At 38.0% G+C, this 24,648-nt stretch overlaps 1 protein-coding gene across 1 annotated transcript in view; it reads left to right on the top strand.

The window, feature by feature from the left end:
- The window catches only part of CDK14 (cyclin dependent kinase 14), a gene marked incomplete at both ends in the record, with an annotated part of 254,136 nt that overhangs the window by 92,526 nt on the left and 136,962 nt on the right, over positions 1-24,648 (top strand). The window contains 2 exons of the mRNA XM_080339518.1: positions 150-244; positions 12,195-12,274. Of these exons, the coding sequence (XP_080195644.1) occupies positions 150-244; positions 12,195-12,274 (175 nt within the window). The remainder of the gene's footprint in view (positions 1-149; positions 245-12,194; positions 12,275-24,648) is intronic.

The raw sequence follows: 24,648 nt of genomic DNA, 5'->3' as shown, positions 1-24,648 counted from the left end.
AATTCTTTTTTTTTTATTGTTGGCTGCTGAAAACATGCAAGTCTATGAGTTTTGATTATGACATTTGGTCTCTAAAGGCTGAATCAAAGCTGTTAATATTGTGCCGGTGCAATACACACTGAAAGTTCATCTTTTTTTGTTTTGTCTAGCCTACAAGCCCTAAGTTTGGAAAAGCAGATTCGTACGAAAAACTGGAAAAACTTGGAGAAGGGTCCTATGCAACAGTATACAAAGGGAAAAGCAAGTAAGTGATTTTTTTAAACTTAATTTTGTGTAGAAATGAAGGTAAGCAGAAAATATTAACTCTTGTTGCAACACTTACACAAAGATCGTGATAAAGGAATGCACAGTGCTACTGACTGCCAGGTGGTCTAGTGAAAGACGTTGAGACTATGTCACATAGGTAACATACTACCTTTGCATCAGAACAATGTGAGATCCCAAGTTGTTAATCTGATATTTTGTTTGCACTTTAAGGTTGCACTAGTGGTAAAAGCACAATGTACTCTCAAGTAATTTCTTCTGATGTTCTGAGAGCAATGCTGAATATATGCAATAAGTTGGTGCTGTTTTGTTTGTCATTATTAAAAAGCTTGAATAAAATAACGTGAAGGGAATTAATGGAATTTTGGACTACTGAAGGTTTGGTTTGTTTACAAGAGTTTATTTACAATTGTTGCAACTACTCTGGCTCAAAATAATCTACAGTATACAGGTCAGGTTTTTTTTCCAGCCAATTTAATGTTATTTTTTGCAACTTTTTTAGCTCCAATGCCCTAAGTGCCTCTCTATTGTATAAAGTAAATCAGTAAACACACTTACAATATATTTATTGAGCTAGTGCTTCAGTTGAGAGTTATCTTTTGTCAAACAGAACGTCTTCTGCAAATTCGTGTATTTAATGAAATTTTCATGTTCAAATTTTCAATAATAATAAAGCAGTTCTGAGAGAGGGATTGGCTACATGCCGTATCTTTCTTTAAAAACATTGTCTTGTGAATGATAGTTGAGCCAACTTACCATTCCCAGCAGAAAGAATATCATGGCAGTCATGGGACAGAATAACTACTGAAACAAAGAAATACATGTTAACATTTTACAGGGTCATTGTGTTGGGTAGGTACTGAAAAGTACTTTTTTCACTGAGTATTTGTAATAAATCAGGATGAGTAGTGTCCTCATCTCTCAGTAGCTTTGAGACTGATGAGCATAATGGCAGCTGATATGAATAGAAACATGTTCTAAATGTAAAAGAAGTATTTACACATCTGCCATGCCCGTGCATGTATCGTCTTTCACTGGCAGCTTTCTTCAAGAAAATGGAGTTACATCGTATTGTTAATGGTTCAGTTACACATCACCATAAGTTCCAGACATTATACATATAAAGGCTTTTTATTGGGGTCTGTGTAATATGAGAAAACCGTATGGATTTCAGCTTGTGCCTTACTACTAAAACCCTTTGAAAATCACAGCACATATCCAATGATAGTTATCCCATATACCTTGGCTTTCTATAAGACTGAACTAAGCCAACAGGACTACTACATGTCCTGTCAATCAGTGGAACAGTCTGAAAGTTAAAAACAAAGCAAAGCACTTCCTTGTAGCTATTTCATTTAGCGGTGATTTGTGAATGTGTTATGAAACATAGATTGATTAGAAATATTAGTTTGTTTTAGTAGAACTGACTGCAGATGTGTAAGAAATATGATTTTAATGATTTTAATGGTAGTTGAATAATAAATTGAAATCACTGGCTTCTACATTTCTCCATTATAAATAACAAGCTCTACAGAAGGGTGAATTATAATATGTATATACTTTATTCTGTGCTTCGTAACATTTTTTGCAAGGCCTTTAAAATGAATTTTGAAAAAAATGTGTGTTATTGGGATGTAGATAAGAATGCAAACACAGAAAATATTCCTAATGTTATAGTAATATTCTTAATGATAACCTTCAAAGGCTATCTAGTCCATCCCTCTCTCCTTGAAATGAGCAGGAACATCTTCAACCAGATCAGGTTGCTCAGAGCCCTGTCCAGCCTGGCCCTGAACGTTTCCAGGGATGGGACATCCACCACCTCTCTGGGCAACATGGGCCAGTGTTTTACCACCTCATTGTAAAAAATTTCTTCCTTATATCTAGCCTAAATCTACCCTTCCTTAGTTTAAAACCATTACCCCATATTCTGTTGTAACAGGCCCTGCTAAAAAGTCTGTCCCCTTCTTTCTTATGGGCCCCCGAGTACTGAAAGGCTGCAATAAGGTCTCTCTGGAGCCTTCTCTTTTCCAGGCTGAACAACCCCAACTCTCTCAGCCTGTCCTCACAGGAGAGCTGTTCCAGCCCTCTGATTATTTTTGTGGCCTCTTCTGGACCGTCTCCAACAGGTCCATGTCTTTCCTGTGCTGAGGACCACAGAGCTGGATTCAGGACTCAGGTGGAGTCTCACCAGAGCGGAGTAAAGGGATAGAATCACCTCCCTTGACCTGCTGGCCACAGCCCTTTCGATGCAGCCCAAGATACGGGTCAGCTTTCTGGGCTGCAAGCATACATTGCTGGCTCATGTTCAGCGTTTCGTGCACCACTACTCCCAAGTCCTTCTCTGGAGGGCTGCTGTCAATCCCTTCATCTCTCAGCTTCTAGTAATACCATGGGTTGCTGCTACCCAGGTTCAGGACCTTGCACTTGGCCTTGTTGAACCTCATGAGGTTTGCAGGGGCCCACTTCTCAAGCTTGTCCAGGTCTCTCTGCATGCCATCCCATACCTCAGGTGTGTCAACTGCACCACTCAACTTGGAGTTATCTGCAAACTTGCTGAGGGTCCACTCAATCCCACTGTCTATGTTCCTGATGAAGATACTAAACAATACTGGTCCTATTACAGACCCCTGAGGGACACCACTCACTGCTGTTCTTCATCCAGATGTTGAGCCATTGACCGCTATTCTCTGGATGTGATCATCCAACCAATTCCTTATCCACTGAACAATCCATCTATCAAATTCATCTCTCTCCAATTTAGAGAAGGATGTTATCAGGGACCATGTCAAAGGACCATGTCAAATTCTAGGCAGACAATATCCCTAGCTATTCCCTTGTCCTCTGATGTAGTCACTCCATCATAGAAGGCCACTAGGTTGGTCAGGAAGGACTTGCCCTTGATGAAACCATGCTGGCTGTCCCAAATCACCTCCCTGTCCTCCATGTGCCTTAGCATAGTTTCTAGGAAGATCTGTTCCATGATCTTCCCAGGCACAGAGGTGAGGCTTTTGTTTGGCTTTTTTTTTTTTCCTAGCTGAGAATTGAATAATTCCCATGTGACACAGCACCACCCAGATTCAACTTGCCCAATCCAGACTTCTTATTCTTGAACTAGAGAAACAGTTGAAATACATAACAGGATGAGGTTGTTCCTTCAGAACAGGGGGAACACTAAAGGGGCTATCTGCTAGTTCAAAAGGAGCTGTTGGTTGAAATAATGTGGCCCTGTTAATTCTTCTGTCCCCATGAGAAACTGAGGAACCTCTGGCCTGGATGATATCCCCAAAGAAGAGAGACCATCACTGCAACAACATAGTATTGGGGAAGATAGATGGACAGGTGGTGGGGAATGGTTGGGCCAGCATTGGCTCCAGCCATTCCATGAGAGCTTAACTATGCTGCTGCTTTTCTGGCAGATTGGGTCTGACTGTTTATAGCTTTATCTAAAATGATAGAGGAATAGATAGGTACAGGAAGTTTTTTCTAGCATCTGGTGTAGGTGCATAGGATGAGACTGTGATATGCATCACTATACTGCCCTGGCTACAGGCTCAGAGGGAGGTAAAATGAGCAAAACAGGTCGAAAGAGAGCTGTTTGTTTTGACATGTGCCCAGTTTTGCGTGCTGAAGGATTAAGCCCTCATGGCACACCACAGAATGCAGACATGATGTGTATTTGGAAAAGCTGGTAATACTTGTACAAGTGCATTTAGGTAAAAATCTTTGAGAATCCCTAATTCTTAATAAACTCTAATACTTGGCTTTCTCATTTTGCCAAAATGTTACTGAGATGTGTCCTTAACTGTAGTTGAAGATGGAGAATTAAAGGTCAGATTAATCTGTTTTGAATGATGCTTTGTACTCAGAATTATCGTGCTTAATATTTATCATCAGCTGCATATGGCAAATAGTGGGGTTTGCGGGTTTTTTTTTAGTGCATTTCCTGAGATACATGTCAGCTTTTTAAATTATTTCCCCGATAGAATAAAAAATTTGTGAACTTAGCTTACTGTTTGGAAAGACTAAAAGGTACATACCTGCCTCCAAAGACACAAAATCAGCCATTCCTTTCCTAAAATTTAAAATAATGTGTGCAGTACCATGCTTTCAGGCCAAGCCTGGCTTATTCTAACTTGGAGCACAGTCAGTGGTAGCAAGCCATTGATTTCCTATCAAACTTTTCTGTCTATTGGAGTATCTGCAGCAGTATCCCAGGAAAGTGAAATGAAGTGGGTTAATTCCTCTTACTGGATGATGGATTTCTCTTTTTGTAGTCAGATAAAAATGATTCCCTGGGGTGAGGAAGCAACAGAGTGAACAAGACTGTGTTATTGAGGAAAGTGAAGCAATATTCTCTTAGGCTGGGCTTTTTTGTTTATTGGAGAAATAGCCAAGCTGCCATTTGTTTCTGGCTGACGGTTGCATCAATAGGCAAATCTATTTGATTTCACGTGTTGCACATCAGGCGTGAGTAATGAAACTCATCTTGGCATGTTCATTTTCTACTTTCGTTCAGCCTGGATTCTCACATGTTACTTTGTTGTATAAAATCCCAAGAGGCTATTTACTGCATGAAAATCAGACCACTTTGAAGTGATTTCTGCTTTTCTTTTTTTTTTAATGTAAAATTTAGAAGGCCTAGTAATATACTGATAACACTGTAAAAAATGATGCAAGTTCCATTTACTCTGTGTTTGGCTAGCACCTTGAACATTTGCCATACAATAGGTGCCTTTTTAGTTCCTACATCGTTTCATTGTGCGGTTGAGCTAAAAAAGTGCTGTCTGGCTATATCAACACGTATATCTTCCTGCTACCATTGACCTTCTCCCTCTTGAGCTTGATTATAAATTTACCTGAATGTACAGCAGTGGCATCTGGCTTGATCTGTGGCACATAAATGTTGATGTGAGTTACGAGAGTCTGGAGACGAAGCTGGTGATGGCACAGGGGAGCTGCTGCCAACCAGAGCCCCTTATGCAGCAGTGCAGAGGCCTGGGAGCTCTGCATATTGCACTTAAGGGAAAAACCTGTGCTTTTGGCAATAGTATGAGTTGGCAGGGTTTCCATCCTCTCCTCCCACTGTGTTCAATTGCCCTTCAAGGCAAAGAATTAAAAAAGATTACCTCAGTTACAGCGATGTGATCTGTGACTGCTGCTTTCACAGCATGTGTCTGTGTTTTGAGAGGCAAGCCAATGGTATCTCCACTGCTCCTGCCCTGCTTCTTGCTTGTCCATGTGACTTTTAGCATACCTTTACTTTTTGTGGCACCACTATTAAGTTGCATGTGCTCACAGTATTGAAAAAATGTGTAGTATTTGTAAGAGAGAGCTCAATCAACATATTTTTGCCTAATTTTCCTGCCACAAAATTACATCATTTCAATTTATTCCTAATAAAATGCTTGTCCTAATTCTGGTGCCTATCCCTTTTATCTATTAATATGACAAGTTGGTAGAATACTGAGCAGAGCACAGTAGAAGCTGATGCTGTCAGGAGAGCTTGAAGGCTGCAGAGGTGTAGAGTAGTTCTTCAATCGAGGTATCTTACCTGTTTCTGTTTGAAATCTGTTTTTGTATGTGTATCTGTTCAAGGTGATTCCAATGTGTACTCAAAGATGAAAGGTATTTTTTCAGATAGTCAGGTCATTTTATGTTCATATTCATTGAAGCCAATTCCTTTTATGAAACCTCCATGACACTTTCATTGTCTTTTATTTTGTTTTATGTGCAATCTATTGCAAGTTCCATAGGCTTTGAATGGCCTGAAGAACTTGCCATGGTTTTGTCTGTCATGCTGTCACATTTTCGTCATTTTCCTGTCTTTACTCCATGCCCATGTGAGGTGTTATGTTCACATACTCCCTGATACATTTCATGTGCACCAGTCCAGTTCACAGATAATATTTTTTTCATGTTTTGGCCGATTTATTTAGACTGAACATTTCAAAATTGCTCTAATTAGTGTTGCATTAGTGACCTACACTTTCTGTATGTTTTCTTGTATTTCTTGCAAACTGTGTGAAATCAGTGTTCATCTACAAATGAAATTATTTTAATCTGGGGATACCAGATGTCTGTAAATATACATTCATGGATTATGAAAAAGCACTTTATGGTTACCTATTAGGGCTTCCCCCTTTTTTTCCTTCTTTCCCCACCCCCTTTGTTTTTTAACTGTGCTCAACTGATTTTTGTAGGCTGCTTTCTACTATACATCTCAATGTCATGACATAGGTTTATGAAGTATGTACATGGATGCTTTTAAAAAGATCTCTAGCATTGTAAATCTTTAACAAAAACAGGATCTTCAAGTTGAACTAGGTGCAAAACTCATGGAAACTGGAAGTTGAACTAAAATGCCATATGGTGGAAAAAGTTACTAAAGTACTATAAATACTAAAATAAGGTACTAACATTCTAACTAGAAAATGAATTGTTGACTACGTTGACCACTTACTGAGTGTATTCCTTAGTGTTTAAAAGAAATATTGGGAGATTTTTTTTCCTCTACAGTTGGATCTATAAAGAGACCATTACATTATATATGCTGTTCTTCAACCTGCAAAGCAGTGTACAGAAGTGACTTAGCATTGTTATCTCTTGTGGCAGGATACAAAACTGAGGAAAGAAAAATCTATTCTGTTACTTACCCAGATTGCAAAGGAAAAAGTGGTAGAAAAACTAGAATAGAACATAGTTATATTGAGTATAAGTGTTAAAAGTTTTTGGATAGTAATTTATTGGCACTGACACACATATGCATGATTTGAATGTTAGAGCAAATGGTGAAGCAATTTGCCAAATAAATGACATTATGCACCAATGCATTTTCCAGTTATCTGTGGAATGGCATCTCTCAGAAGGTCCCCTGTGACTGTTGTTTTGCAGCAGGGTTGAAAGAGGCCACTTTACTTATGAGTGATATCACTATGTTTGTCTTCAAATTCTCTTTATGTGAGAACAAGTTCTTTAAATGAACATCAGTGGCCCAAAGGAGATGTAAGGTATATGGAGGAGGACCAGAGCTGTGCATTGCTCTCCTGCTGCCCGTCCCAAGTGATTTGCTTCCAGCAGGCATGAGGCAAGTGCAGGCCCTGCACTTGGACAAGCAGCTGATGAGTTTGGACTGAATGATGTAGGGTGGGAGGTAGGGACGATGGACCTGGAGGTAAATGCTCCGATGCTGCTCACCTGTTCCTGTTCAAGTGAGGGCTGCGACATTGTGTGAGACTACCTGGAGTCCTGTGAAGAACAGGATCCCCGAGTTCTAGTGACAACACTAATTAATAATTTAAATCCTTCATCTCTCTTGGAACTCTTTGATCTTCTGTTTTTCAGCCTTAATAATTGTCAGCATTATGAAGTATCTTTAATCCACTGGCTTCTTCTAAAACAAGGTAACTTCTGTTTCGAATGGAAGTTAGAACATGGTGGGAGTCAAAAAGATAAACTGAAGGGCCATGTTAGTCCCTGGAGTATTTGCACCTTAGGGCTTTAGTGGAGCTGTAAGCGGTTTTTATAAACTACAAACATAAGTCCTATTCAGTAAGAAAAATATAGGATAAACCATGTTTACATGGAACTATCTTTTATGACACTGATTAAAAGTGTTTCCCTAGATGTGGAATTAGTTACTCGTTGGTAGAATAATCAGAGGCAACTAAACTTACAGTGAATGTGTCTCTGTCAGGTTTCTTCAAAGGAAAATTCTGGAAGAGCCTGGTTTCATTAGGCCACTATGGTCTGTTTGGGGTTTTAGATGCCTGTTTGTGACATTAATATCACTGCAGAGTAGGTCTAATTAGATATTCTCAAGGTTTGATCACCAAGCCTGGAGCTTTTTGCGTAAATAAATATTTGACAATTGAGAGTTACTTTTCTTCATAAAAAATAGTTTCTTGAAATGTGTATCACAAATAAAAGCGTAGTCCAGTTACTGTCTACTGATTTTTCTTTGCAGAAATACTCTCAGGCCTAGCACTTGCTTGAATTATGAACTCAGCCTCAACTCCAGACAGTGGTAAAACTCTGTATAAAATAAACATATTGAAATCAGAGTGGCAGATTTTATGTTAATTGACTCTTTTAAGTGTGTCATATTTAGAACATTTATTGTATCTAAATATAACTGAAGAATTTGAGAATATAGTGTTATTGTTCTCTTTTGTTCTCGATGTGGCATCATCAGGACTATCCCTAGTGAAGCCAATTAAGTCATTGGTTACTTTGTATTCATCAATATTATGTGTTCTTAATGATGCATTAAAGCATTAAATAATTTCTAATCTTCTTTCTTATAAATGGACATTTTTATAAATATATTTATTTTGGTAATGCTGATATGTGATGTTTTATAAAAGGCAGAATGACACATTATATTAGCTTTTTTGTAATTTCTGGCTCATTTGTACTTTTTATAATGTACAGACTTCTACTGTATGCCATGGAAAACAATTTGGACTAATTTTTCTTTTGCCCACATTGCATATAAAATCAGAAGTTTATTAGAAGAGATTATGTAACATTAAAATGCTGAATTTCCATAAATTAGAAAACTGTCCATCAGCTGTTGGTGATTTGCCTAGAGTAAACTAGCTCAGTGTGATAATTAGAGAGGCTTCAAGTCTTCTGTCCTTTCTCTGAAGATTTTTTGGATGAGAAGCAGGAAGAGAGCGAGTTGGTTTAAGAAGGAAGACGGCTTGTAAGTTAGAAAATAGGAATGTTATAGTCAGCATTATCCTTAATAGAAACTAATGGTGTTATTGGCAGGATGGACTTCAGATGATAAGTGAAATCCTTGACCCAGTTAAGTGTATTGTTTTGAGAAGCTTTGAAATTGTTTACTTTGGACAGCGAACAAGAGAGGAACATTCTGTGATTCTAAATGTTAAAAGGGGCAGCGGCATTGCCTTTTCACTGTCTAAAATGCTGCTGCCTGTCAGTTTTTGTACTTATATTTGAAAATAATGAAAATCCTGAGCATACTTTGAAAGTTGTGGAAGACAAATGTGAAGTAATATCTGAAAGGAATTCTGCACACCTTATCTGATCACTATTGACGCCTGCAAACACAAATTCTGATATGCGGCAGAGGCAATTTTATCCAGGTCTCTCTTTTTCAGTGCTGTTTCTAAGGAAATTGCCATGTTATTTTGGCATGTCATCACATGATTCAGGGCATAAATTCGTGACATAGCTGGCTTGATCCCATGGTTTGCTGCTTTTCAAGAGGTGGTCCCAGTTCTTCTCATATGTTTTCTAGCTGTTTTTGTTTTTAAAATGTGGAAAATGCCTTCATCATTTTTGAAAATATGATTTAGTTCTTTTGGGAGGGCCAGTCTTCTCCTATTTAAGCTCTTGAAGCAGTCTCACTGTAGGGTCTGGCAGGAATGACAGCAAATAAAGGACAGTGGCAGGAGTGTGTGGCAGGAATTTAGCAGGAGCAAGGCTATACCTTACAGTAGCCGTTAGCTCATCTTGGCAGCATCATCTAATTGCATCTTGAGATTGCATCAGTGGGAGAATAGCTAAAATATGTTAATATACACAAACTTCTCTCTTTTAATTGATGATACTTCATCATTTCTCACATCGCCAGTCTTGCACGCTCCTGTCTATAGAAAATGAGCTAAAGCCAAGATTTTAATGGCTGTTTTATTCTGGAAGTTATAGGGTGATATATTGGAGATAAATAATACTAAAGGGCAGAATGAAATCCCAGAGGAACACTCCTTGAGATTAGTTTGATCATTTCAGTAGTGTTAAGAATTGCCATGATGTCTATCAGGCTGATGACAGATACCAATGACAAAGTGGCAGTAATAACTAAATAACACAGCCCACCTACTGTGTTTAATTGTGAACTTTTTGAAATGAGTTCCATACTATTGCTGTTTGTGTTATTTATTGCTCTTACGGAATTAATGGAATGTAGAACTTTGGGTTAAAAATAACATAATCTACACAATGCTGCATGCTATTCACCTTTCTCTGGCAGGAAACATCCCTGTTTTCTTAGTACCTCCTTTGTCTGGTTGCGGTTTTTTGTTTTTGTTTTGTTTTGTTTGTGGTTTTTTGTTTGTTTTGTTTTGTTTTTCTTGTTTTGTTGTTTGTTTGGTTTTTTGTTTGGTTGGTTTTGGTTTGGTTTTCTGTTTGGTTTTGGTTTGGTTTTCTTCCTTTCTTCTTCCCTGTTGAATTCTGCGTTGCCTTCTCTGAACACAGTATCTGTCTTGCTCTTGATCTGTGAAATTATATTACTCATTTAAATTCTTCCTGCACAGTTATTTCATATATTGTAAAATAATCAAGTTTTTCAGGTATATAACTTATTTATATGTATGTGATAGGTAGGGTGGTGTATTGATGAAGTCATTGAAAACTACATATATATATGAACAGCATGTCTGTCATAAGTCTTTCTACTGCTTTTATTATGGTTAATTCTCCTGTCTATGCATGACATGTTAAATTACTTGGGGCAAGACTTATCTTTTTCTGATGCCACAAATTCTGTTTAGATCTAAACAAAAGTATATGTAAGGTAATTATAAGGATAAATCCAGATAATCCAGTAGATTTAAGGTGATCATTATCTTTCAATGGTGACTAGTGGCCTGAGACTTAAATTGCTGGTGCCAGTCTGAAGTATTATGAATAGCTGGAAGATTATGAGTAAGCCATCTTTTGATAACCAGGATTTCTTAAGTCACTTGGAGTAATTACGTAGTAGTGTGTATAGGGCTAATGAGATTCTGGCAGTTGTAGAAGAAAAATAATCACAAGAAACAAGATGGTAGCCATCCTGCCACTGAAGTCATCTAACTGCAAAAATTAAAAGCCTGAGGGAGAAGATGAATTCAGACTTGGTAGGTGTCTGTATCATCTTCATAGAAAAATGAATACATCCTCGAGGGCCCAGTACAATAAGGAATTGCCTCCATGACTACAAGAGTGTGAAAGCTCCAATTCTTCCTTGGGCTTTGTGGCTGTAAAGGCTAATTTTGTTTTTACAGAAAGAAATTGGAATAATTTTTTTTGTTTTTTGGCAATTGTATTATGCCTTTTCAGTAATCTGTCCTTCCCATTGCTTGCCGTACCTGGGGAATCTGTTAAATTTTCAGGGTATGAGTTTGTTCTTGAAGAGGGTAATCATTATCAGTCTTTTTCATTCAGTTTTTGTGAGATTTAATTTGAATGAAGTGAACCAACTGCATTTTTTTTTGCAGGACCTTGAATATGATTCGTGTGTGGTGAAATTTTGATTGCTAGAAGTGAAACCAGCCAAATAGATTTTAAACTACAGTGACCTCTTGTGAAGTTTTGTCCCTTGGAGCACAAGATATCTTTAATCTTATAAACGATAGTCATTATAATCTAAAACTATCCTGGGCCATGTAGTCAAGGATGTACCTTAGGGACTATCCTGCCGTAATGGGGTATGGCCAGAATGACCTAAAAGATATCTTCCATCTGAATCTTCCATGGTTTTTTGAGTATAATAATTATGGGTGTGAGGCAGTGGGAAGGGAGCATCACTATGAATATACTACAAGTAGGGTGACTGATGAAAATCGTATGCCTTTTTCTTTGAACAATGTGATCAAACAAAGGACAGATAGTTTAAAGCCTTATTTTACAATGTGATACTTCTTAACAAAGCTTCAGTTTAGTGCTGTCATAGAAAGGAAACAGACTGACTCACAGAAAGCTGAGATCATTTCTTGGATTGCATCTGAGTGTGAAAATATAAAGTTGACATTATGGAAGCTATGAAGTGTTTCTTGCAGTGCTATAAATGAATCATTGGCATTGATAGGAAGAAATTGAGTAAGTACATGATGGGAAACAAATTCTATTATGAGAAATACTGTTTCTCCTTTAATTTTGTTTTTTATTTCTCCTTCCCCTTCCTCTTTTCTTTTCAGGGTAAATGGAAAGCTGGTGGCCTTGAAGGTAATTAGATTACAGGAAGAGGAAGGAACCCCCTTTACCGCTATCAGGGAAGGTATGCACTCACATTTCATGATTATACATGAGTTTATTTTGTAATTACATCACATTTCTTATTTCTCTGCCATGCTCTAGTGAATAGCTTGAGAATTCAAATTTTATGCGTATGTTCGCAGTAGGAAGAGACTTTGGTGCTTCAAAAACAAAGTGTCTGTGTGGGAGTTCCTGGTAAAGAATGCAGCTCTGCCTCTGCTTGGGCTCCTGTTAGGTTTACTATACAAATGAGTACTTAAGAGCATGTTTAAAGTGGGTGTAAGAAGTCACTCTGGAAGATGAGAGAACTGTGTAAGTTGTGCTTCTTGCCTGCAGGCAGCACCGAAGATGAAGGTAGATGTAAGATTTATATATCTGCAGCATGAAGCGAATAAAAGTGTTTCTTGACAAAGGCAATCAGAAGATCAGGGAGTGAAAATGCAGACATCTTAGAAGCTGTGTGTAGTTCGGGACTAGCTTTTGTTTGCTTTTCCTTCCCCATGGACTCTAACGTGCGTGGCTTGGGAATGATTCTTATCTAGTGCACTCAGAGATGCCCGTTAGCTTTCTGCTCTGCTCCTTCATCCTTCCTTGTCAGCCTCTTGTGGTCCCTAGTGATGGCTGCTTTATCTGAGCCTGCCTGTGTTGAGCTCCTTTGCAGAAATGTGAGTCTCCTCTGGTAGAAGGCACTAAAAATGAGAGAAATAATAAACAATTTACCATTACACCACTGATTCAGACTCAGCTGAAGTTGATAGTGAGCTAAAGAGATGAAACTGTTGTGGCTTTTGAGAGACCTTTTAAAACTGTGCTGACTATCTCAGCGTAATTCCCAAGGTGGGGAGGGCCAGGGAGGTACCAGAACATCAGCCCTCACAATATGGCCCCACGTGGGAGGTGTGCGGCTTCGTGGCCATCGCAGCCCCGGCAGCTCCAGCTCCCTCATCCCTCAGTCCAGCCTGTGTTCCTGCAGCTATCTGTATGCTGTATGTCTGTCTGCACAATAAGCCAGTTTTGGGGTGGACTGGGCAAAAAAATTCCATGTTTCATGTGATTGACACCGTGAAGCTAGAAAAAATTAAGTTACTGTGGATTTTCACCCCAAGTTGTACATTTTAAAGGAAGCTCTTTCACAAAGGAAGGAAAACCATGGGTGGCCAATTTATGAAGGAACTTCAGCAGTTCTTCTGTACTGCTTTGTTTGAGCAATAATTATTGAATGATCTGACACTTTCATAACAATATATATTTTATGTGAGCCGTCTGTCTCTGCAGCTGTGCCATGATAATGAGGTGTGCAGCGGGTTATGAGTGCGGATTTCAATATTTGTAATGCCGAGTTTAAGGCGTAACAGCCTATGTTTCAAATATGTTTATTATTCTCTAGGTTTTTAGTTGATATGGTAGTGACTTAATAAAAAATACTAGATACAGCTTGTGGCTTTCTTGTGTCTTTTTAGTGACACTTAAAAGGTTTTTTCAATATGAGCTTGGTCTAGATGAAAGTTTATAGCATTATAACTGTCAAATACAGTATAATGTATTTTCCTTCATAAATAGTTTGTTGTGTGAGCTCATTATAAGTTAAGTATTCTTTAGGAGCAAGAACAGAAATTTTTCCACTTGATTTTTCTTTTAAATTATAAAGGCATACTTGCATGAAAATACTTTTCATGCTGTCATTGGAAAAGTTTTCCTTTTAGCCATGACTACAGCACTGTTGTTGAAGCCAGTTAAAATTCTGGTAGTTTAATATTAGTAGAACAAAGCTCTTGTCTAGAAAAGCTCTTAAAGTTATTAATTAATATACATTTTCTTAAGTATGCAGTGCGTCACTGATTTTGATGGGACTATATGTATCCGTTGTATTTCTAAGTACTCATCTAGGATGGGACTAGATCCAAAGAATATTAGGCCAATGAAAGGGTTTTTGCCTGACTTTTGTAGACTCTTGGTTAGGTTTGGTCAAGCTCAGGTTGTTCGTGGCCTTTTTTGGTAAATGTAATTCTGTCCCCTAGGTAGTGGAACTTCATTCAGATCTGTGGGAGCAATCAGTAGAAATACAGTCCTGTATGTTTTCATCATGTAGAAGTTAACATGATATATAGAATGGGAAGGGGAAAAAAATCTGTGATTAGTTTGGCTTTTCTGCCGTTTGTTTTGATTTTGTCAGAAACAAATATTAGAGTCGGGAAAATAAGAAAGGCTGTAGTACAAATGTGACTTTCAGAAGGTAATCTCAGTGATGCTGTGCCAGACCCCTATTATTTGACAGTAACTCTACAGCTGTGGACTTCACTAGCAGGACCCAATGAAGCTGTTGCTTTCCTCTTAGCAGCATCTAATCCACCTTGGGCATGCTGGGTTCTGTAATGCAGCCGTGGCTAATCTTGGCTACATGGGTGGAAAAAACCCAAAAAATTAAGAAACACTTGTATGTTATCTGATAAGTTTGAGACGGAAGAACAGTAAGAATGGGACCCTGTGTTAAGTAGATTTTTCTCGATTTCAGCTGACTGCAGGCTCCAGCCCTATGATTTAGACTAGGAGTGTTAGAACAAAGGCAAATACCACTGAAGATGAGGTCACCTTCTAATTTCATTTATCTGAGTAGTAGTGTTGCCCTAGTAAAAAAATGCATGTATGGTATCTTGAGTGAGAGGTCTGTTAGAGGGTGTTACTTTCCAAAGGATTTCATAATGGAGAAACCAGGCAGATTTTGACCCCAGCTTGTTCCTTATTCTCTAATTGGCCATCAATGCAAATCAAAATTCAGGCAGGAATCTGGTTATATGTAAATTAAAACTACTGTAAGTAAGTTGTTTACCATTTCTTATGGCTCCTTGGGTAAAGCAGCGAGCATTCCTATGCTGTGCTCCTAATGGGGATGCTGTGTGATGTTAATTAGGAGGAAGTTATAGGCTGAAATCTTAAGCTGAGGGAATTTTGTAGCTGTCGTATACAGTGAAGCATATTGCTACTCTTGTGATAGCAGCAGAATGAGACTCAAAGTAAAACAAAGCTACAAAAAAATATTAAGGTAAGTTGGAAGATGCAGGATATAAGTATGGAATATGTGATGGCAGAAACAAGGGCTAACTTGGTTGAAACAAAAAATGGAAGAAGAAACAAAAAATGGAAGAAAAAACAAAAACCCAACCCAGAACAGTCAAGCAGCATAAGAAAAATCATTGTTAATGTTAGTGACAGTGTGAGGTTCAGTTGAAACTTTGATTAAAGTTTCTACTTATAGAGTAATTCTCCTTCTACAGCACATAAGGGTTTGTGTCTTCTACAATATATAAAAGTCACATGGGTTTGAACACAAGTAGGTAAATGTGGCTTATTTATCAGTGTTGCTCAGCTCTCTATTGGATTTCTAGAATGAAATTTAGAAGTAGCCTGTGCTGAATGTTCTTTCAACTTGGTCTGAGTCAGTCACACTAACTTATTGATGCTTTTATTTAGTGGCATGCGTTTTTCAGGATGTTTCACTCTGAATTTAACTCATTTAGTCTGGGATAATCTAATTTACTTTAGAAGAGCCTGTTAAAAAAGGAGAGAGGGAAAGGGGGGTGGGGGAAGAAAAAAGGCAGTTGTTTGGATGCATATAAGTGAGTGAACTAAACCTGTGTGATTTTTCTGATCACGTATATATGAGTGGTACAGATCACCAGGTTGCTATTCTATCCTAAACGTTCCTGCCACTGTGGTATTTGAGACCATGGAGTTGGGAAGTCATTTACACACTATTTTTTCATTTAAACTAAATTTGGTAGAATACAGATTAGCAGATGATTTGTTTTCTGTGTTATTGTAGTTGTAGTTTATTCTTTTACTGTAACTCTTGTTATCAACTGTTCAGAGATGTTTCAGCACCAGACTTGGAGTGTTATTAGATTCACTGCAACCAGCGGAAAAATTCACTGACCTTAAATTTTATCGCAGATATTTCATTCCCCTAATTTCCTGTAATATCATCCTTTCATCTAGGCTAAATACTGAACTGTGTGATAGATTTTAATTCTGAAAACAGTTTGATTTACTACTATGTAGTTATCTCGTTTGATTTCTGAGTAATAATATTCCTTATATTTAGCATGACAAAGATTCTGCTTTTTGGGTATTTCTGTAAACAAACATCCCTTGGTTTTATTGCTACCTTGCTTGTGAGGTTAACTTGCGTACTGTGTTCCTTTCATTTTGCATCCTTGGAAATAGCGCCACTCCTTTACTCTGCTAATTTTGATTGACTATTGGTTATAAAACTCTATTGTAGTGTTTTAGTATACAGTAATGTTTCATTTCTCATAGGTCGAGATGATGTTTCAAGGCATCATCCTAACCAGCTACATTTTGTGGCTATTTTTGTCCTTTGCTATTTAAATGTGATGATTAGGCAACTTTTAGTTTATTTCTCCTTTTTTTAAAAAATAATTTTTGTATTTATATCCTGTAATTGATATGTATTGGTCTTACATTTGTGTTTTACATTTAAAGTAATTTTCATTTACTTGTGTTTTACATTTAAAAGTGTTCAGGTCAGAGACTGTCTCTTTGTCTTCAGTCTGACAGCTGCCCAGATAATAATTTTCCATCTCCTCCAGTGTTGAAGGCTGCTACCTTAATGCCAAATACGGATAGCAGTGTGGAAAAATAGCATATAAAATCTTTGGAAAGAGCCAGCTGTCTTGCATTATAACATTACAAAGAACACAGGATTTACTTAATTAATTTCTTTAACTTAAATTCATAAAGAGCAGTTCAGTATCCATACTGAATAAGTTTGTTTTGTTACCTGCCAGAGAAAACTTAATGCATTTGGGTGCTCCTATAGAGCAGGGAGGAGAGATGCTTAATTCTTGGCCACAAAACATCTTCAAAAGTCTTCAGAGTTTCAAGCCTCCTCTGTCAATATCTCACTGTGTGCTAGAAGGGAAGCAGAGAAACAAAAAATGAAAACCTTAAAGGGTCTTTAAGAAAGAAATGTGAGTCTGCCTTTATGCCCCAGGCTGGATGGGCTTTCTGAGGCTGGGAGGTTTTGTGAGGTCTCCCTCTCTGAAGTTTTTGAGCTGGAAGGGATAAATCTTCACAAAACTGTTATCTGTAGAAACTTGAAGCACAGTAACTGCTAAGAAAAAATGCAGGCAAGATCAGTTTGCCAAGAGACATCTCTTACCTATGTGAACGCGTAACTTGTTGCACGGTGTTCCTAATGGGTGCTCAATGGAAAATACTGTTTTGTAGTAACAATACTGCAAGTGATGTAAAGCAGCTGTGCTTTTGTTATATCCAGGAGAAGTAGCACAGTCTGTACTTGAACCATCTAAGGAAGGGTTACAGAAAATTATATTTTTACTTAGTAGATAAAATTCTTGTGACCTCATATTGAATTATTACCTGAGTTATTACATGCACTTCCCAGCTCAGTCATTTTTGACTGATATATATCATAATGATCTATACAACTTTAAGTCCACAAATGACCTCATGGCAGTAGTTTGATGACTCATGGTGATAAGCCTCCTATTCATTATATTAGAGGAGGTCTGGAAGGTTGTATGCTGTAGGTCAAGGGCACAACGAAACAATATCTGTTTATTTTCATAAGAGTTGTTGATTGACCTACTGGTAGAAGTTAAACATGAAAATTGCAGTGGGAATCCTGTATCTCTGCCTACCAGTAAAGAATAAATTATTCTTTATTTTGGAAGTTCAATCATCCTCTTATAAAAAAATAAGCCTATTCTTCCTTTTATGCAGGTTTATTTATTTATTTATTTTTAATTAAGGAAGCTTGACAGCTGCTTTCTTTTGAGTGATAGGATTTTGGAGGACATTCATATTTCCTTGACAAAGTCCAGTCAAGAAATTTAAATTTCCACAACTGAAATGCCTAAAAGCTTCGTATGTGTCTGGCTCAACAAGCCTCAGGGAACTTCAAGAGATTACATTTAGGATCATGGAGATGTAACTATTCTGAGCATGCACGTCACATGAGTTACTATAGGGGCTTTGTGCCTTTATGTTTTTGGAGTTTAAGGATAAGTTCACTCTCTCGAAAAGCCACATTGCTTTGGAGCATTTAAGTAAAAAAAAAGGACAGGACAGTAGCTTGGCAGTAGCTTGGGGAACTTTCTCATTGCCTCCAGAGTTGGCAGGGCTGGTGCCTCCTGCAGGCTAAGTGGTTATAGCTCAATTAACTGTGAAGTCCTTGCAAAGCCAATGGAGCTCGTAGTCATAACAGCTTTGTTTTTTGGGGTTGTTAAAAATAAAACACAGAAGCCAAGAACCTCTGGGACACTTTGTCACTGGATATGTAAGGTCGAGAAATATTCAAAAATAGAGAAATGCCAGCAATTTTAATTTCTCAGCCAGGTCTCTTTCTGTTATGGGCATCCTGCAGCCTTTCCCAAACTGAATGCTTCATCAAGATAAAAGGGGAATACAAGATTTCCATAATCTTTAAAAACTACAGTACCTTTGGAAAAGGATGTTCCTGGTACCTTTCTTATGAAATGAAGTCAGCTTTTACAATTTCCAAGACTTTGCATTTTAGTTATTAAATACTCTATCATGTTGTAAAGGTATGTACGTTCATTCTTACTGACCATTAATAATAGGAAAATTACCTTTAATTTCTGGAGTTTTTATGGCTGAACTTTTTTTTATATAGCTAAGATTTTCAAGCCTATTTCGTTTGTGTTTTCTGCTGCATGTGTGTCCCTCCTGCTGTTCTTCCCAACCCTGACTGGCTGTTAGGTTTTTTTGTTTTTACTGACAATATTCATTTGCCTTTCTCTGAAAGCAGTTGGACTGACTGGCTGAAACAGGTGAACTCAATTTGTGGTCACCTCAGATGAACATGGGAGAGCTGATAGTTTTCCAATCTCAGATACACTGCGAGTGGTTACTGTGGTGTTATTGTATCCTGCTTCTCAATGTGTCCAGATTGTGCTCTGCTCTCCTTCCTCACTTATTTTTGGTGGACTGAGCAAAGGCTTCTGCCCATGCAGAGTGCTCAGAAATGCTAGAGATTGATAAAATCTGTCTTGATTGTTTCTTTATCCCTTGCTATTCATAGGCTGAGCATAAACTTTCCATTCCCGCCTTCTTTTTTGTTTTGCTTTGTTTTACCTTCTAACAAATTAGTGCTTCTCAAAATTATAAGACCTTCAGGGGAGCTGAGATTACATAAATGCAACATAATGGATGGTGTTTCCCTCTGAGAATTGTGATATAAATTTTAAACTCTATAATGAAACTCCCATCATATGGAAAAAGTGTCATGCTTTTCTGAAAAGTGCAAATAAAAATTCCAATTTATCCAGCTTTATCATAGAGCTAAATCTGTTCCACAGAATATTCCATCCCCTGTGTCCTCCTTCCATTTTCCCTCCAATATTTTTGTCTGTAGCTTGCTGAGGCAGAACATGGCTGTATCAATTGAATCTTCATTCAGTACTTTTGATGTGCAAGATGTGACCTTCTGACTTTTGTTCTTGGGCACAGTTCAAGCAAGAAAGCAGTGGGGTGACACTTTGAGGATTTTTTTTTAAATTTAATATCATCATGTTGCCATCAGGAATCCTTTCCTCATTCTTTTTATCAGTTAGCTTCCTGTCAGACCATTCAGATTCTGCCTTGCTTCCACTGAAGAAGTTGTCTGTGTAGCTTCAATATTCACATGGAAGGTGTTGGATAAGGGATCTTGCGCTAGTTCCAGTACTGTAAGATTACAAATCCATTGTTTCAGGGCACTGTTGAACCCTTCTTATAAAGACATATGCCTATGGTTTCCTCTGACCTGAGTTTCAGGGCTCTCTGACTTGGCTCTTGGCCCTGCTAGGGCCTCCTGCTCTGAGCAGTTTTCTTCTGCTCAAAGAATATTTCTTGTGTTCCCTATTTAATGCAGGAGTTGAGACTGTTGCCTTACAGATTATTCTGGTCTGCTGCTCTTACTGTGTGATGGGAACGGCAGAAAAAAGATGGCAATTACAGAATATGAATGAGAAAAGGAGGCTGGAAATCCTTTCTTCATATATAACTGTAATATGTAAGTCATACAGAAACCTTATGCAGTCCTCATGGCTTTCTTGTTTGAGTAGAAGTTGGTGAGGGTCAGTCTTTTTCTGCTGTATGCAAATTTAACCTCCTCTTATAGCACATGCTACCACCATAAAACGTAGAGCTAAGTTAATCCTGCTCCAGGTAGCATTAGTTTTTACCCTGTGACCATATCGCCATTGGAGTGGATTGAATTGGTGATACAGATACGAGCTGGTTGTTAACATGAATAGAGACGCTAGCGAGTGACAGCATCTCAGCTTGAATTGCTTAGAGACCCTAAGGCACCCTTCCAAGTGCCAATATCTTCTGTGGCCACCTGGTGAAATAAAACTTTGATATCATCTGGTGTTAAGGGAAAGAAATGTCTCCTGAACCCAGCCAGTTCTTCAAATATTTTTTTCTTTGTTATATCTCCCTTTTGTGAAAGGAATAATCTCAGCAACAGTACCATTTAGCCTTGTGATTCAAGCTGGGACTTGAAATCTGAACAAAGACATTCGTCTTCGTCGAGACTTCTGAGTGTTTTTGTGTGTTTTTCCACTGCTGCCTCTTGGATTTTGAAAGTACTAGAGCAAGGTGACAATTCAGTGTTTGAACCGGTTCAGTCAGCTTGAGTTTTCTGTGTATTCTTTTGTACATGTTAAACTAGTAGGTAATTGTTGTATCTCAGCAGAACTGGTTCCAACTTTGGGTAAAAGCAAAATAAGGATGTGAGAAGGTTGCCTATTTTCCTGGTATTAAATCTCTCCCCCGTAAAGGAGATACATCACTGCATGTATGGAAGAGAGTGTGTGGGTGTGTATATACATTGTGTGTGCATGTGTGTTCTGTATGTCTTTAAGACTTGACATAGAAAGCCAATTGACCCCGTGCCCCAGCCAACCAAATCCTTTGGGAAGAGTTGTGTACTGGCTTTGATCAACCCACAGGATGTCCAGTGTGAGTTGGTCATGTACCCACATCTAGATAAAATATTTCCCATGAAACGTGTCTGTTTTTGTCAGAAGCTGTGTCTGAGAGATGGCCATTTTCTTGTTACTGACTTCAGTCATCATTCATAGACACACCATCAGAACAGCTTTGTGTGTTTTTAACACAGAAAGTTCATGAGTGAATTATCCTAGTTCTCCTGATGTGTGTAATTTATTTAAAAATGTGGTATGAAACAGCCCTGGTATTTCAGCATAACAATGAGGATGTGCATGTGCTGCTGCTGGCGCCACAACAACGCCTTTGTTTTCAATGCTTTTGTCCACATGCCCATGGCACAATAACTACTTTTGTTTCTTTGTTTGTTTTCTTTTGAAAAAAACACAAGTAGTTCATTGAAAATTTGTAACTTCTTTGTAAACAGGTCCTAAAATGATGCACCATCAGTCTCTTTCCAGATACAAGATACTGTTCTGTTTTAGTGTCTATAGAAATCACTCCTATATCCAAGGGAGAATGATCCTGATTTGCAAATGATGGGGCCATGCCTTCAGAAGAGGCTTGCTAGTTGAGAAGACAGGCAGCCCGAGAGTAGGAGAGTAATACGGTATTACGTTTTGCTGTCTTTTTTTTCCACATATTTTGTGGTAATTATTCAATTCTGCCTTAAATATGTCATCTATTCAGCGAAGGAAAAACCCCAGCATGGTAAAATGCTACATTTAGATCGCAATACTTTGCTGAAAATTTTAAGCATGAATTGTTTCTAAACTTTGAAATACTTGGAAAATATTTTCAGTAGCCTGCATCTTTGTACTGGGATGAAATACGGCAGCAGTCACTGTAGTCAATAAGAAGCATGCACTAATACCTTTAACTTTGATTGTAATAAAAACTGTGGAAAAAGTATTAACAACTACATCTTATATTGAAGTTATATATGTGAGGAAAAATAATTCTTTTCGTCCCTTGTTTTTATTTGCTGTTTCTTCACAGGCTGCTTTTTTCTTTGATTTAGCTGCTGCTGGATGCTGCAGGCACACTTGTCTGGGTCAGGCCATTCCTTCGGGAGACAGCACTGCTCCTGTTCCTCTCTTGTATTTTTCCATAAGCTGAAGATTGTGTTGCAAACATTCTACTTCAGTTTTTCAGGTTCTGCTGGGAGAGTCTGGTGATTTATCATTCAGGAATTACGTGGAGCTGAAATACATGCTGCATAATGGTATCTCTTTTTGCAGCATGGGTGGAGTTACTGCTTTCAGGCTTTATTATCAACACGAAAAGAGTAGCATTTTAAAATTTGAAATTGATCTTTACTGTCTTCTTCAGAGCAATGAAAGTGAATATCCACATTATTTTACTTTGGAATGTTCCTCCTGAGTAAGCAATATAAAAAAAGAAGTTGATAATGTATCACATTCTTCTGCTGAGAGGAATGGGAACTAGATGATTCAGAGAATGGTAAAATAGTAGGACATCATGACCTTCCACCTCTGACCCATTTATTAAAATACAAGACGTGACAGTGGTGTCTAAAAGTCATCCAGATGGGAAATACAGCTGTAGAATCTGGAACTGTGTATTTCTGCATTTTTAAGGTCTGGGCCACTTATCACAAATTTCCTCAGCTTCTCAGCTGGCAGCAGATTTAGCTGGAGCTGAGAAGTGAACTAAGAACAAAATGAAGGGAGGAAGCCTTGTAAATAAGGATATATTAGCTGTGCTAAACTTGGTGTTTTGTCTCTGTTCTGGTCTGATGTAGCTTGTTTGTTGTCCTTGTTTTATGAAGCTTGTTTCAGAGTTCCCTTAACTGGTGCAAAAGTGGTGTGGACCACGTTTTTTTGACTGGTACTTTGGGATGTTAGTAGGAGGTTAAAGTGAATAAGGATGCTGTGGATTTTGCTTTGAGAAGGTGCTCAGAACTTGTACTGTCAGTGACAGCTGACCTTAAGCCTTTAAATTTTTGCTCTGGATCTCCTGTGGAAGCTTCTTAACACCTTTTTTTTTTTTTCTCTGTAGGTAACCTAAGCTGAGAGTTAGTTCTTTGAAGCCCATGTTAGTTGTACAGCTCAGGTAATTATATAATGAATATCCTCAGTTTTTATTTAGTCTTAATTATCACTTGATTTTCCCTGAGCAGAACCAATCAAGAAAGTTAAGACCATGGTAGGAATCTTGGTGTACTACCATGCTAGGTTTGCAGAGTGCTAGCAGTGCCAGGGTGGCTGGCTTCCATCTGAAAACATCCTCCCTTCCTTCATATTTCCTAAAACTTGGGAGGACAAAGTAAGCCAAGTTACTGTGATAGGTTAAATACAACTGACTGGAAAAAATAAATCAAAACTTGCAAAGTAAAAAGAAAAGCTATTAAGTCAATATATTTTGAAGTTGTAGTTTGGAAACAGTCAAAATTGACCTACTTTTATGTGGTCCCAATATTTCCAAAATTTTATGACTGGAAAATACATAATCTATTATACTTTTTACACATTTCACTCTCAAATGTCAGGATAACATACACACATACGTGCACATGCTCACTTGCCTTTCTCCCTATTTCTTTGAAATCCAGGATGCACACTTGCTTTTTTTGTGTGCTATGAGGACTTAAAAGATGTGTGTAATACTGGTGAGAACATTTTCATACAATCTTTCAAGCACTGAAGGTTGTCAGGCATTGGAACAGGCTGCCCAGGGAAGTGGTGGAGTCACCATCCCTAGAGGTGTTTAAAAGAAGCGTAGATGTGGTGCTTAGGGACATGATTTAGAGGTGGACTTGGCAATGCTGAGTTAGTGGTTGGACTTGATGATTTGAAAGGTCTTTTCAAACCAAATAATTCTATTATTCTATTCACTGGATTGTATGAGGGTTTTATTAAGATAATGAGAAGACACAACCCCCAAATATTTAGCACATTAAACTCTGGAGAAGATAAAAATTTGCTTTTGTTGTTTCATTTCTGGTTTTCTCAGCATAGCAGTGATGACATTGCCGCAAGTAGGAACCTGCCAGTTCCTGAAGGGGCATCCAACTCAAAGCAGGTCATAGGCTCATTGACAAATAGCTGTAAAGAACTTTCACACGCTTCCAGGTTTATTTTATCTCAATGTATTTGCGGTCCTAAAAGTTATTTTTCAATTTGCAATTACATGTTTCTAAGGAGGTCTTGGTTATAAAGCTGACATGGTTGAAATACTAGCTTTGTGTCAAGATTTCTAACAAAATTAACATTTGAATCACTTGAGGTCCTATTCACAAAGCAGAGCACTATTTGCATAATCAAAAATGCTTGATTTTGCATGCCAGTGGAAAAGAGAAGGATTGTAGCTGTGGCTCACAAACAAAATTCAAGTGACCAGTATTGATGTGTGTCTGTATGCTGCTATCTCTCAGCC

The sequence above is a fragment of the Nesoenas mayeri genome (assembly GCF_963082525.1).
Source record: "Nesoenas mayeri genome assembly, chromosome: 2".
Classification (NCBI taxonomy): domain Eukaryota; kingdom Metazoa; phylum Chordata; class Aves; order Columbiformes; family Columbidae; genus Nesoenas; species Nesoenas mayeri.
This window is presented reverse-complemented; position numbering and strand designations above follow the sequence as displayed.